The following is a 13,151-nucleotide window of genomic DNA, read 5'->3' as shown; positions in this document are numbered from 1 at the left end:
AATTTAATAAACATTAATCTCTTTCTTCTTTTGTATCATAAATTATAGAAAATGTGAATTGGATAAATATATTATGGCTTGCAATATGCTAAAGCAAGAATATTAACATCATCTTAATTAAAACTTTAAGTGCTTACATTTAAACAAACGATATAAGTTCTAAGATGAAATATAATTGTGACAACAATAATTTACAAGTGCAGTACAAAGAGTAACCAAATATTCAACATTATTAATAATTAACATTATTAATACAGAAGTTTGAAATTTATTCTAATCTCAATTTAAGGTTTCCTTTAATTGCAACAAACAACAAAATAAATATATTTACGAGAACAACATCCTATAGATATTCTAGACTGAATAGTTGTTATTTAATGACGCTAGTTTAATTATTAACAGGCAAGTGATGGCATTTCCACAGATTATTCGCTTCAACTCTGTCATCCGTCGACCAAAAGGCCTTTGGCCATCCTTGACCTCCCTTCACGCATCTCTGGCCACCCTTCAACGACACGTGATCCTTCGCTTACCCTCGTCACACAGGCACGGTTCGTTATGCTTCTAAATAACGGACATAATTGATGCTTCTAAAAAACCAACCTTTACATTTTTCGAACACGAATGCTTGCCAGTTCTCTTAACACAGTCTGCTGATAAAAGTCCTTAGAAAAACAGCCTGAAAAAGAAGAAGGGAAAAAGTAAGAAGAAATAAGAAAAGTACTAAGTGGGAAATTGATAAAATGTTCTACTTCCTTTTTTCAGTGCCATACGATGAGGTAGATCAAGATTCGGCATTGGTGGAGATGTTTGGTCAAGTTGGAGCATACAAGTGCAAATATATCGTGGCAGTTGGTGCGTTGGCTGGATTGACAGTCTCCATGTTTGGTAGCATGTTCCCCATGCCTAGGATAGTCTATGCTATGGCCCAGGATGGCCTTATATTCAGGTAAGTTTGACCTGACAGCGTTGTCGGTAAGACTCAACTCGTTTGCGTTTTTAAATCTTCTTCTAAGTAAAGTTGAATTAGTATTAGTTAAAATAAATATTAATTGAAATTAACTAAATAAGATAAGAACAAAATAGATAATACATTTTCTAGAGATCTTACAAATTTCTATTTGAAAATTTTCTATGTTAACTTCATTGAAATAAGTATTACAATTTCTATATTATTTATATTTGCCTCATAAAAATCCCCTCTCGATCTTTGTATCTTTATCTAATTCATAACAAATATCCTTTTGTATATTTCATTAATGATCATTTCGTAAGATCTACACTTTCTAATGGTGTATTTTTGTATGGTGTCTAGGACTCTGAGCCAAGTGTGGCCAGCAACAGGTACTCCAGTCATAGCAACACTGACTTCCGGTGTGTGTGCAGCCTTGGCTGCGCTGTTTATTCAATTAGAGGTGTTGGTAGAGATGATGTCTATCGGTGAGTCCTATGAAAAATCAGCTCTCCCTCTTCCTTCACATCGTAAAGAATTTTCTTCGAAGTAACCAGAACCAGTTAATTCTTTCAGTATTGAGTCTTCTTTAAGTCGCGCGAAATATTTCTTTTCATCGGTTACTAACGATAGCGAGACGAGATATCTGTCGTTATCTGATTAATGGTTTGTTAAACTATTGTTAAAACACAGAGCGACTTTTTTCGCTTGAGGTTACAAAAAGGAGAAGTTGCCCTTGAAGAGTTTAAAGATAAGAACGGTTTCCAGTCATTCTTTAGGTCGAAACAATGTTCAATCAGCAGCTTCTTCTTTGACGTCTCCAACGAGATAATCACCTCGTATATAGTATCAAATACATAGTTAAAATGTTCTTTGTTCTTGGATTTTTAGGTACTCTACTAGCGTACACTTTGGTGTCTACCTGTGTACTGATTCTCCGTTATCAACCTCACTCAACGAACCTTGTAGAGTTGCTACCACAGAGTTTAAGAACACCTTGCCGATCACCAACTAAAGAAAATCAGGGAAATGGTCAAGTGACTTATGGAAAGGAGCTGAGACCTGATCAGCTAACTACTGCACTGAATTCTGTCCAGGCTACACAATCAGATCTTGCTGCAGCAAACAGCGGCCAACGCATCATGGTAGAGTTGCAAGAACAATGAACACTATTGTGACAATAATGATAAAAATGTTTATACGAATGAATAGTCAAAGATGAACTGTTTGTTCTTCAGGTAAGAAGAGTGAGGAGATGCAATAGTTCGTCGCCAGACTCGGACGACACTTATGGTGCAGAGGAGGACGAAGTTGGTTTGGGTAAAGATGATCAATATCTAGTCAGTGATAGAACTGAGAATAAATTCTACGGTAGTGTGCATGCAGCTGCAGCTGCCTCCGGTTGTGGCAGTGCGCATCAGTATCCAGGAAATACGCCAATAATTGGACCACCTTTGAATTACCTCCAACGTCGGTTGCAGGTATAGAATTTAGAAGCTTCGAAATGTTTCTTTCTTTCTCTAATTATAATTCTGGAATATTCTTTGTTTTCCTAATTATAACTCTGCAACATTCCTATTTTCCCTGATTATAACGTTATAGAATACTGTTTTATTCTTCTAGCTATAATTTTATTTATTTTTTGTTTTCTCGTTATACTCTATCAAAGTAATACATATTTTTATTGCCAATTATAATTTTGTTCTAGAATCTTCTTTCAGTATTTAATATTGAATCTTCCCTTCTTTTCTTGAATTTAACAGTGAAATATTTTTGTAGTATACAAAGTATGTAGTATAAGTATAATTTGGAGTTTATTCTGATATCTAATATAAAATGTCTTGTTATCTTAGGCAGCACAATATCTCTGTCCTGCCATCTTCCCCTGGGTTGACAGAGGCCCAGCGACGGAGGCGTCTGGTCGCTACGTCATGAAATTAGTCGGCGTACTCTTTTTGCTGATCGTCATCTTCGATTTGATTATAGTTTGCGGCATGGGTAAGCCACAGAGAAATAAACCTTTAACCTTTCACCTTTCTTTCAACTTTCCAATCGTATCAATAATATAATACTAACGTTATTCATTTTAGGAAATATGGGAACGTTCACAACGATAATGATGTTCGTGTTCCTCTTTGCCATAATTGGAGTATTGCTTGCCATAAGTAGAAAGTCACAAAACAGGTAAATTTCAATTTAAAATAGAACTTTTATTTAAACTTTAACTAAATATTCTTTTACTCATTTATTGTGAAATTGGAACATTTTTAGAAGTAGCGTAATGTTTATGACACCGGGACTCCCATTCGTACCGGCGATTGCCATCACTGTGAACATATACCTCATCTTCAAGCTGAGCATCTTGACACTCGTCAGATTCACTGTCTGGATGATTCTCGGTAAACCTAACAAATTTCTTTTTTACTTTAATGCAATTTGAATCATGATTAGTCCAAGAGATACTGCATCTTGTAAGCACCTATCAACTAAACATTACTTTCACAATTAACCACAACATGTTATTTGAGTTCTGAAGAAGCTAGTGCAATGCTAATGCAAAATCCAAATATAATTCTTATTAGATATCTGGTTTACAACCTGAAGCTTCCAGAAGTAATACTTTATATAATATGTACAGTACTTTTGATATTCTAATACTTTGGATGTTTCTTTATATTATTAACTGCTAATACATTTTTGTATCTTTAAATTTCCCATAAATGCACAGAAATGTTAAATTCCTATTAATAATAATTCTACTTCTAATCTATTTTATCCTATTGATTACCCAGAGTCACTAGTAAGAAGTATTTAAGGTATCTTAGCCTAAATATGTCCTAATAACATTTTAAACTTTCTCAAGTTACTAAAGTTCCAAATTATAAAACCTAACATAACATAATTTATAACCAATCCTAGGTTTCATCATGTACTTCTACTACGGTATCAAGCACAGCAGCCTGGAGGAAGGAAACACTTCGGAGAATCTAGAGGAAAACGTATCAGCCGGCAACATCGAATTGACAGTAACAGATACACAAAAGCAACAACCGCAACAACAGCAAACGCATGCGTCGTACACGACGACTGATCGCAGCATCTATGAGGGCCAGCAACTGGATGCATTCGGGCAACCTGTGTTCGGCAGCACGAACTTCGGTGGGACACCAAGTCAGAGGCCAGAAACTGCTGGCCAATCATCGCTGTTCATCGACCACGAAAGCTTCCCCACCTGGGACGATTGAGCGGCTATCAGCGCCGATATAAATATATATATTTGATGATATCAAGATAAATTATTATGCGAGCCTGACCGGCGTCGAGCGTTCATCGGCGTAAAAAAACGTCCCTTTCGGAGCTCGCGGTGTATAATGGCCTTTGAGAGGTTATGAAGCGAGGGGCTACAGAGTTGGTACTCGCGATGCTATTCATTTATAATTTTTAGTTAGCTAACACACAAGTTAAATATTTGGTAAGTGACATTATGTTTGAAAATGTTTTATTGGTTTTGACATTAGGATGGTTCACAAAAAGAAGTTGGGTAATTGTTTTTCAAGAAAGTTCTTTTAAGTTCATGTTATGATTAATGGAGGACTGTTTGAGATTATGTGGTTAACAGGAATAGGTCGGATAGTTGCTTTTCAAGGAGATATTCTAATGTTAGGTTATGTTATAATTATTCGAGAATTGTTTGAGATTAGAATGATTGACATAAATAAGTTGGATAGCTGCTTCTGAAAGGTCTTTTAAAATTAGATTATGTTATACTTAATGGTAAACTGATGCACTTTACTATTGGAAAGTTAAAGTTTCATTGATTGTAAGGTTACGGTGTTAAACAGATAAATTAGATAACTGGTTTTCAAAGAGATTTCTTTAATATTATAGTTTATATTATGATTAATGCAAAATATGCATTAATGTTTGATCTCGAATTGCTTTAAAACAATTTTGTTGATTTTAAAATTAGGGTGCCCAACACAAATAAGTTAGGAAGTTATTATTTAAGATGGCTGAAAGAGAATCGATGCATATGCTTGTTCAAGTACAGTGTAATGATTTAATCATTTGTTTCTTCTGTGAAGAATTAACGAGGAAATTTCACGAACTGGCTTTTTTTTGAAAAAAAGGATATAGAAACCCAGAATCTTTCTCGATAAGCGCTCGACGATTGTGCAGGAGGTGCTGCTTCGAAATTCTGAGCTTCCCTTACTAATTTCACTTCTCCACACTGAGAAACGTCAATTTCCAAATCCATCCTAATCGATCGTCGAGCATAATCCACCTTTTAATGATCATTCAAAAGAACCCCCTGAATCGAAAAAAGGTAAAGACAGAAACAAAAATAGCGGAACCGCGAGTCTCCGATGGGCGAACTTGTTGACTACTGTTTGGGACGAATGTAGCAAATAATTTTCGCGGCAATATTTATTATTCTAGTTGTATAAACGTGAGAGAGAGCGCGAGAGAATGGGAGAGTCTGAGAGTGCGAGAGAATGAGAGGCAGAGCTGTCAGAGGCGGAATCATGAAGAAGAAGAAGAAAAAATATAGAAGTTGGGGGAGAGACCATGGCTAAACTTTATTTTGGAGCATTCCGAATTTTTTACCTTTTTAATAATATGTGGTAGTTTTCGACGAATAAAATCTGAAAATACCGTATTTAAAACACAGAGATTATTATCTTTAACGTTGTCTACACATCAAGTTTATGAATATTGGACTGTTTACTTGGATACACATGTTTTATGACTCATTCGGATTGAGAGCATTTGAGAGAGAGGATTAACTGAATAAATTGATCTTTGTTTGAGTTAGGTGTAAGTTAGATTTAATTAATATTATTAAGAAACATGTTGTTCTTAGATAGATACCAGCAAACTGAAAACCCGCAAAAGACGGGATGCGTTATAGAAGCCAATATGATAAAGACAACCTTACTGATCAAAGTCTAAACATCGTCCAAACAAATTGCCGAATGTGTTACAACTTTATATATACGTAATATCTAAAATGATGATCCCTATCCATAAAAGTCATAGTTCCGCATTTTACTCCTCAAAAACTCTCATACGTTATGAAAATAAGTATAAATTTGGTATGCCCCAAAAAGAAGTTCAACCGCAACCATTACCATTCTTAGATGTAAAGCGACACTTGTGTTTTCCAAGAGAGCATTTTAACTGCTGAAAGATACGCGTAGACGTGCAGCTAATTGATGAAGAGAGAAGAATTAAAGAACAAGGCGATCGTAACAAAGAAACTTTGTTCCTGAGAGTTGAAGAAAACACGAGAGTAAAAGATGAAGATGGAAAGAAAGAAAATGGCGAAGAAAATATGAAGAAAGAAAGAAACTGGATCTTGCCTAAATCTAGTCTTTCCCAATTTTGAAAAAAGCTTAGAATTATATGATTATAATCTTACAAGAGGAATTTTAATCTTATCTTGTACATTAAACTGGAATTGCGACGTGAAGTCGCGTTTCCATTGGACATATTCAATTAAAGATTGTTAGCCCCCTGCTAGACACCATGAATGGGGTTCTATGGAAGTTGCAGAGGGCTGGTATAAATCAACAAACAGACAAATTAAATAAATAAATAGATAGAAAGAGAGAGACAGAGAGAGACAGAGAGAGAGAGAGAGCAATATGTAGATTTGAAATTATTGATATTTTGAAATTGGTAAGAATTCTCAGCTCTGGGGTGCCCTACTGTGGAGCACCACAAGAAAATGGTATCTGTTATTTGATTATAAATGTTCTTCAGTAGAAAACATCGAGTTCTAATAATGACAAGTTCCTACAACGACTGTTGATCACTTAATTGTTATTATTTATAAATGGTTTTATGTATCTTACGTTCTAGAGTAGAGTTGTGATTGTTACTAGTAGATATATTACCGATAATCTTAGGTTTGTTTGTTTTTAAAATTAACAAAGAAGAGAATACTCTTGGAATATCATAAATGTCCATTCGATGATCGTATTTGTCACTTTGCTTTGGGAAACAAAGAGAAGAAATTGTAATGAGTAAAATTGTGAGAACAAGGGAAGCTGGTATAAAAATGGAAAATTGGAAAATAAAGAGTTCCCAGTTTTGGGAGGAAAGTTGGTAAGTGGAAAAATTGAAAAACTGAATAGAAGAGTTGCAAAATGGGAAAATTGGGAAAATGAGCAAGTGGAAAAGTGATAAGGCAAAAGGGAAAGAAGAAATTACAGCGGAAAGACAGCTACAGGGGGCAGCTTGGGAAATTTACGTCTCTCCATTTATTCTATTCTCGGATCTCCATATCGGATCTACATATCGATCAGTGATCTTTTCACATATCAGTCTGCACCTTTTGCAAGGAAAAAACCGTGAAATTCTGGTAGTAGAACGAATGATCAAAGAAAAGAGCGCAAGAATGGGAGTAAATGTCGCGGAAGAATGAAAGATTGATCTGAACATTTATCTTTAAGTATTAATGCGTCTGTTAAAAAAATTTTTCTAATATATATATATATTATATTATATTATATTATATATATATGTATCATATATATATATATGACGAGATATACTTTCTATGCGCAACCATCGATCTATAGGTTCGATCGCGGATCGATCGATCCAAGAACGAGGCTGCTGTCTTAGGATTTTTTTAGTTTTTCAGTTCCGAACCCTGTAACGTCGTTATTAGAAGCTTATCGGCGATGAAGAAGAGTAACAAACAGTATTTTCCAAATATAACTTTAACTACGATATCGATTTTGTTATGTTGACTAGGTTAGGTTAGAAAGATTCTAGAAAAATTTACTTGAAAACAAAGTACAACCATATCTCAATTAAGATAATCGAAAAAGAAAGATTGATTAAGGAAGGCACGAGTCTTTAATGTGGACTAGTAACACAATTAGGGGAAAATGTCTTCTTCATCCCCTATATGCTTCGATCTAAGTTGAGCGGTGATCGCTGTTCCGAATATCCGCTTATTCAGTATTGATTAGCAATCTTTGTACACCCCTGACAGTTTTTGAACGAGTATCAATAACATCGAAATACTTTTAATCCCTGGAATAATATTTGAAAAGGGAATTTCTCAAGAAAAAATTCCTTAGAAGGCATAGCAATCAAGTTACTCGACATATTATTAACTTTGTTCGTCTAAAAAAGCTTTAATATACTCTAAATAGTTGATAACATTTGATTTAAATCCAAGTCGGACTATTTACAGACTGGGTACATTTTCAGTTTTAGTTGTTAACCGAATACATATCACTATGACTAACGTCCTAATAGAAGAATATTAGAAAAGAAAATGGTTAATGATTGTTGATACTCGTTGAAGAATGAAAGATTGGAAACCATAGCGTAATTATCGATCCACAAAACAAATTAGACCTTCGCGCTAGGGAAAAAGCCAGGAGCTGAAGTTGTTTGAAGATAAATGGTTCCATTTTGTGAAAGAACAGTGCCTGCACATCCACTTAAAAAATTCCTGAATCGTCAAACAAGGCTTAGAAATAACTCGAGCTCCAAAAAATAGAGAATTTTGATCTTTCTTTTTTCTTGTGGAATGTAAAATTTCAAGAATCTCTTTTACAAACCAATGGAGAAGAATAATGACGGCAAAAGCGGAATCTCGACGCGGCACTTTGCTCTTTGCTTTTTTAGTTAGTCTTTCAAATTCTTAGATAGGAGGAAATGGCCTACTGCGACGTATGGCTGCTCGATGAACCTCTGACATCTTCCTACCAACGCGAATGAAATCTCAGAAACTCCCTAGAAAGAAGAACCTCTTATTTTTTGACAACATACATAAGAAGAGCATAAAATTACCAAAAATTCTTATCAAGTTGATTGACAATTTTTAAAAAGAAATGTTCTTGTGTGATTGTATAAGTATTGCAAACATAAGGCGATGTGTTGTTCAAATTTTTCTTCTACTCGTCCTCGCGTAAGGAAAACAGGCGAGAAAAATGATTTTTCGAGTAGAATCGACTAACGTTAGGTTCACTCAGGCTCATCAAGCACCATGCTCGAACAAAGAGTACTTCGAAATTGCGGTAAATTACTCCGGAACACCGAAAAGAAAGCGAAGTGATGTCAGAAAAATATAGTCACGTGTTCAGTGGCGCAACTTACGATGAGAATTATCTTCCAACGCGTTTGACGAGCGAGAGGGATCGTGTGCGTCGATTTAAATAAACATTCGCTTCTTTATCTCGTTTGCTGCAAACAGGGAAGTGACGCCAGTACGGGGAAGAAACTAGTTTTCTTCGTTTCCCGTTCGGTTTCTACCTCCAAGTAACCACAGAGTTTCCATCCAGATCCCTTTCTCTTTGTTCCCTACATATATGGACAAACTCATGAAATTTCGTTCGAAAACAAGGGTATCTCGATGGAAATTCGCTTTTCAGAGTTCTGATCGTGCATCCTCCACTGAAAGTGAGGAATTACTTCGTTTGGTACATCGTGTAGAGCGATGTTGGTCCTTCCACATATTGGGTTGGATGATACATGGTCCACCCACATTCTGGACGAAACAAGAAATCAGATTCATTATTTATTCAACTTTTATTCGGTATATTTAAAATTTTACGATATTTTATATTTACAATTCTATATTGTTTTGAGGTTAGGATACGTTTCTCGTTACGGGAACGGATAAGGATTAAAACAAAGAACGTTACAAGAAAATAGATAAACGGACAAAGACATATCATTTGAGTATTATTTGGAGAGATCAATTCGATTGTTTTTGAATTGAATAATGCAAATGCTTTTTGAATCGTCTTTAAAGTTAATGATTTTAGAAACAATGTGAAAATTGAGTAATATGTTCCAGTGTGGAGGAGTGAAAAAGGACAAAAGATAACGGAGTAAGAGAGGCAGAGAGTGAAAGGTTGAGCGTGAGAGGGAGAACTAGATCGGAGAATGTGTGAGTCGGTGTAATTATCGAAATACAAATTTTTTTTCTTCTCTCGGGGAAAATCGTGGTATCTTGGGAAGATATATGCGCACTAGGAGGACAGAATTTTCCATGTAATATATATACCCTTACGTAACTACGTTGTTTAATATTGATAAGGATCAAAAATAAAAGTGATTATTCAGAAAGTAACCAACTGTACATTTATTTTCAAAAAATGAAATGTGTAACATTCCCGGAAGAATCTCAAAAAGTAACATAGCTTGACTTGGGTGTTCTTATGGGTATCTGGTAATTTCCGCGGCTAAGGCCGTTGACGAATAGAGTCAATTATTATCATATGTAATAATTTTAGAAAAAGTGCAGAGACAACGAGATTGGAACTCTGATTTCGTGGTGGTAGCCGGCCACATTACCGTCTTAGGCACTGGTCTGCCAGATTAATTCTCTTAATTAGCTTTCTTTACAAATGAAAATTTGTTTGATTTGCAGACATAGTGACTGATTTCATTACACATACCGCCAACTTTAGATCAAAGAAGCGCAGCCCAATGTCAGGCTAAAGAAGTTCTCTACGTTATCACCCGCCAAAGAAATCTATGTCACCGATCAATGATAATACCTTGTTGCATACTATTATCGACCGAGGATATAAAAGATTGTCACATATCTACCTGCCAAAAATCAGTGTTTTCAATACGAATTCGGCTAAAACTGTAGTTTTATACCTTATTTGTAATTTCATAGGAAAATTTAGTTTCGATTCAAACCGCTACTCTACTGTCGATAACGTCGCATGCGATATAAAAATGATACGAGGTGTCAGGTGACCCCAAAAATGCAGGACATGAAAAAACATTGAACGTCACATCTATTCGGTACCTCGGTAGTGACATTGTTGTGTACATATATTTCAATTATTTTAATTTGTTATCAACGTATTTCTTTTTGTAAATAATCAATTATGGACAAAAGTTCGAAGCATCGGGACATGCCGAGATTTAGAAAATTGGATTAGGTTAAAGTGTTAAATAAATAAGCTAAGTTCCGCTTATGTAAAAATAAAGTGTTTATTGCGTCCAAAGTGATTCTGAGCGTTTGAAATAAGTCAGAGATTCTCACAGTGTCCATAAAATAAACAAACTTTCATTAATAAAACAAAATTTAATTAAAAGGATTAAATTCATCTTTCTTTCTATATTCCTTTTAAGTCACGAAATACCTATATAAAAGTTTGCAAATTCTAATCAAAAAATCGAAGTACTCATTTAAATAATATTTAATTTTTCGCAAACTACTTTCAAACTATGAATCGAGATTGCACCTACGAGCAATTGAAAGTATTTAAAAGGAAGCAGTTTAGTTTGCTTAAATATTGTGGAATACGTAATTGATACAAATGGAGAAGATTGAATAATTTAATGGACACGTATAATATAACTTTTACTCATTCTAGGTCGAATTATCGAACATAATCAGTTACATTTAATTCAATATCATAATTTGGCAATGTAAAATATATGTATTCCTATAACTTATTCTGGCTCAAATATGTTATTCAGAATAATGACAACAATCGACGGAGCAAAATAAAAATTTTCATTATAAATTTCACAAATATTAACCAATTAATAAACATTAATTAACATTCGTTTTATTAATAATGTGTTTTATGATGATAATATTCTTTATTGTATATCAGATTTTACATCTATTAAGAGGAATTTTATTATAACAATTAATTACAAATAATAATTTAAATGTATTTCATTAGTAAATATTAATTTATATTTATTATTATTAAAAGAGTTCATTGCCCACACCACTTTACATAATATTAAAATACACCAAAATTTAAATGGAAGATCTCAAAGTTATATTAGTTTTCCATATTCTTATCAATATTTATTATTTTATTCGAGTTACTAAAATAACCTATAGCGTCCGAAATTATAACCATATATTCCATCATGGGTAAGGAAATGCAATAATATTTCATATCACGAGTCCCACGCATCTCGTTAATTTTTCAATTTAACTTCTCTCGTAAAAATAATGGTTAACCATACCATAAGGCGTAAACTAAAATCAATTTCACGTTATAATAACCATTGAACGCTACACAAAGGATCGTATCGAAACACTGCTGGGAACGAATTCTGCTCCAAGACCAAAGAGTCATGTAATTACTCCTTACAATGGCAATGAATGAAATGGTGCAAAGTCAATTCTCCCTCCTGCAAATTAACACGAAAAACAATTGTTCAAATAAATTGACAATATAGAAAAGAAAAGAAGTTAATAAATTTAAAACAGAAAGTAGAAAATATAAAAATCAAAGTGTACAAACGCATTCACCTAAGTGCAAAACTAATTATCTCGCAAGAGTTTTATCTACCATAATTTTGATTATTGATAGAACACATAAAACATTTCCAGAAAAAAATGATACAGACAATGTAACTGTGTTTACGAAGAAATTATGAATACTCACTTTCGATGATTCATTTTCACATGAAAATGTAAAGGATACAAATCCTTTCGTGGAAGTACGCAGGAAAGAATAATATAGAAGTTATAGAAAAAAGCGGTGAATTTGCGCAACGTCGGACGATGTGCTAAGTTTCGCGGTTGGAGAAGCCTCGGGCGTCGAACCAGCAGAGCCTTGACATTTTCTTCGATTTTTTCTACGTATCGGTCGTCTTCAAACCTTTTCTTCGATACGTTAGAAAAATAAGCTGTAAGATGGACAAACTCGGTTTGGAATGTTACTTTGCATTACGAGCTCGAAGAAAGTGAGGTTAGGATGACATTGCAGGCGCCGTTTTGAGGAACCAATATTTCAAATCGGAAGAAGAACTATTTTTGAATAAGAAAGATAATGCAATTGTATGAAAAAAATTAATTTATTCATACACATTTTTTATTTTAATTGTATCTATAGATTGAGATATAAAAAGTATAATTTAAAAAAAAAATAATTACGCATTAGGTCATCGTTTCTATTTTGTAATATAGAAATACACCAAAATATTTCTTTATAAATACAATTTTTTAAAAATAAATGAAATGTACATAATGTATAAAAATATGTAAAATATCCAAAGTAGATGAAACAAATCACAATTCTATGTCCTATCCTTTTATTTGTATTTCTAAAAATATATATTCGCAGAAATATTTACAGTCAAATATGATTTTATCTAATTAAATATTATTGAATGAAGTATAAATATACAATGTACTGCTAATATACAATATTCTCACCCAATCTTCAATTTCTATCCA

The 13,151-nt window shown here is 33.8% G+C and overlaps 1 protein-coding gene across 5 annotated transcripts in view; it reads left to right on the top strand.

Annotated features, from left to right (window-relative positions):
- Positions 1 to 10,055, top strand: part of LOC139994875 (solute carrier family 7 member 14) — a 71,021-nt gene extending 60,966 nt beyond the window's left edge. For all 5 annotated transcript variants that reach the window (XM_072017909.1, XM_072017908.1, XM_072017912.1 and 2 more), the window contains 8 exons: positions 766 to 949; positions 1,316 to 1,440; positions 1,844 to 2,097; positions 2,191 to 2,433; positions 2,806 to 2,950; positions 3,043 to 3,136; positions 3,224 to 3,351; positions 3,872 to 10,055. In XM_072017909.1, coding sequence (XP_071874010.1) covers positions 766 to 949; positions 1,316 to 1,440; positions 1,844 to 2,097; positions 2,191 to 2,433; positions 2,806 to 2,950; positions 3,043 to 3,136; positions 3,224 to 3,351; positions 3,872 to 4,197 — 1,499 coding nt within the window. In that variant the 3' untranslated portion in view covers positions 4,198 to 10,055. The remainder of the gene's footprint in view (positions 1 to 765; positions 950 to 1,315; positions 1,441 to 1,843; positions 2,098 to 2,190; positions 2,434 to 2,805; positions 2,951 to 3,042; positions 3,137 to 3,223; positions 3,352 to 3,871) is intronic.
- Positions 10,056 to 13,151: the final 3,096 nt, after the last annotated feature.

Source organism: Bombus fervidus, chromosome 15 (assembly GCF_041682495.2).
Source record: "Bombus fervidus isolate BK054 chromosome 15, iyBomFerv1, whole genome shotgun sequence".
In the NCBI taxonomy this organism is placed as follows: Eukaryota; Metazoa; Arthropoda; class Insecta; order Hymenoptera; family Apidae; genus Bombus; species Bombus fervidus.
Note: the sequence above shows the minus strand (reverse complement) of the source record. Positions and strands in the feature narration are given on the sequence as shown.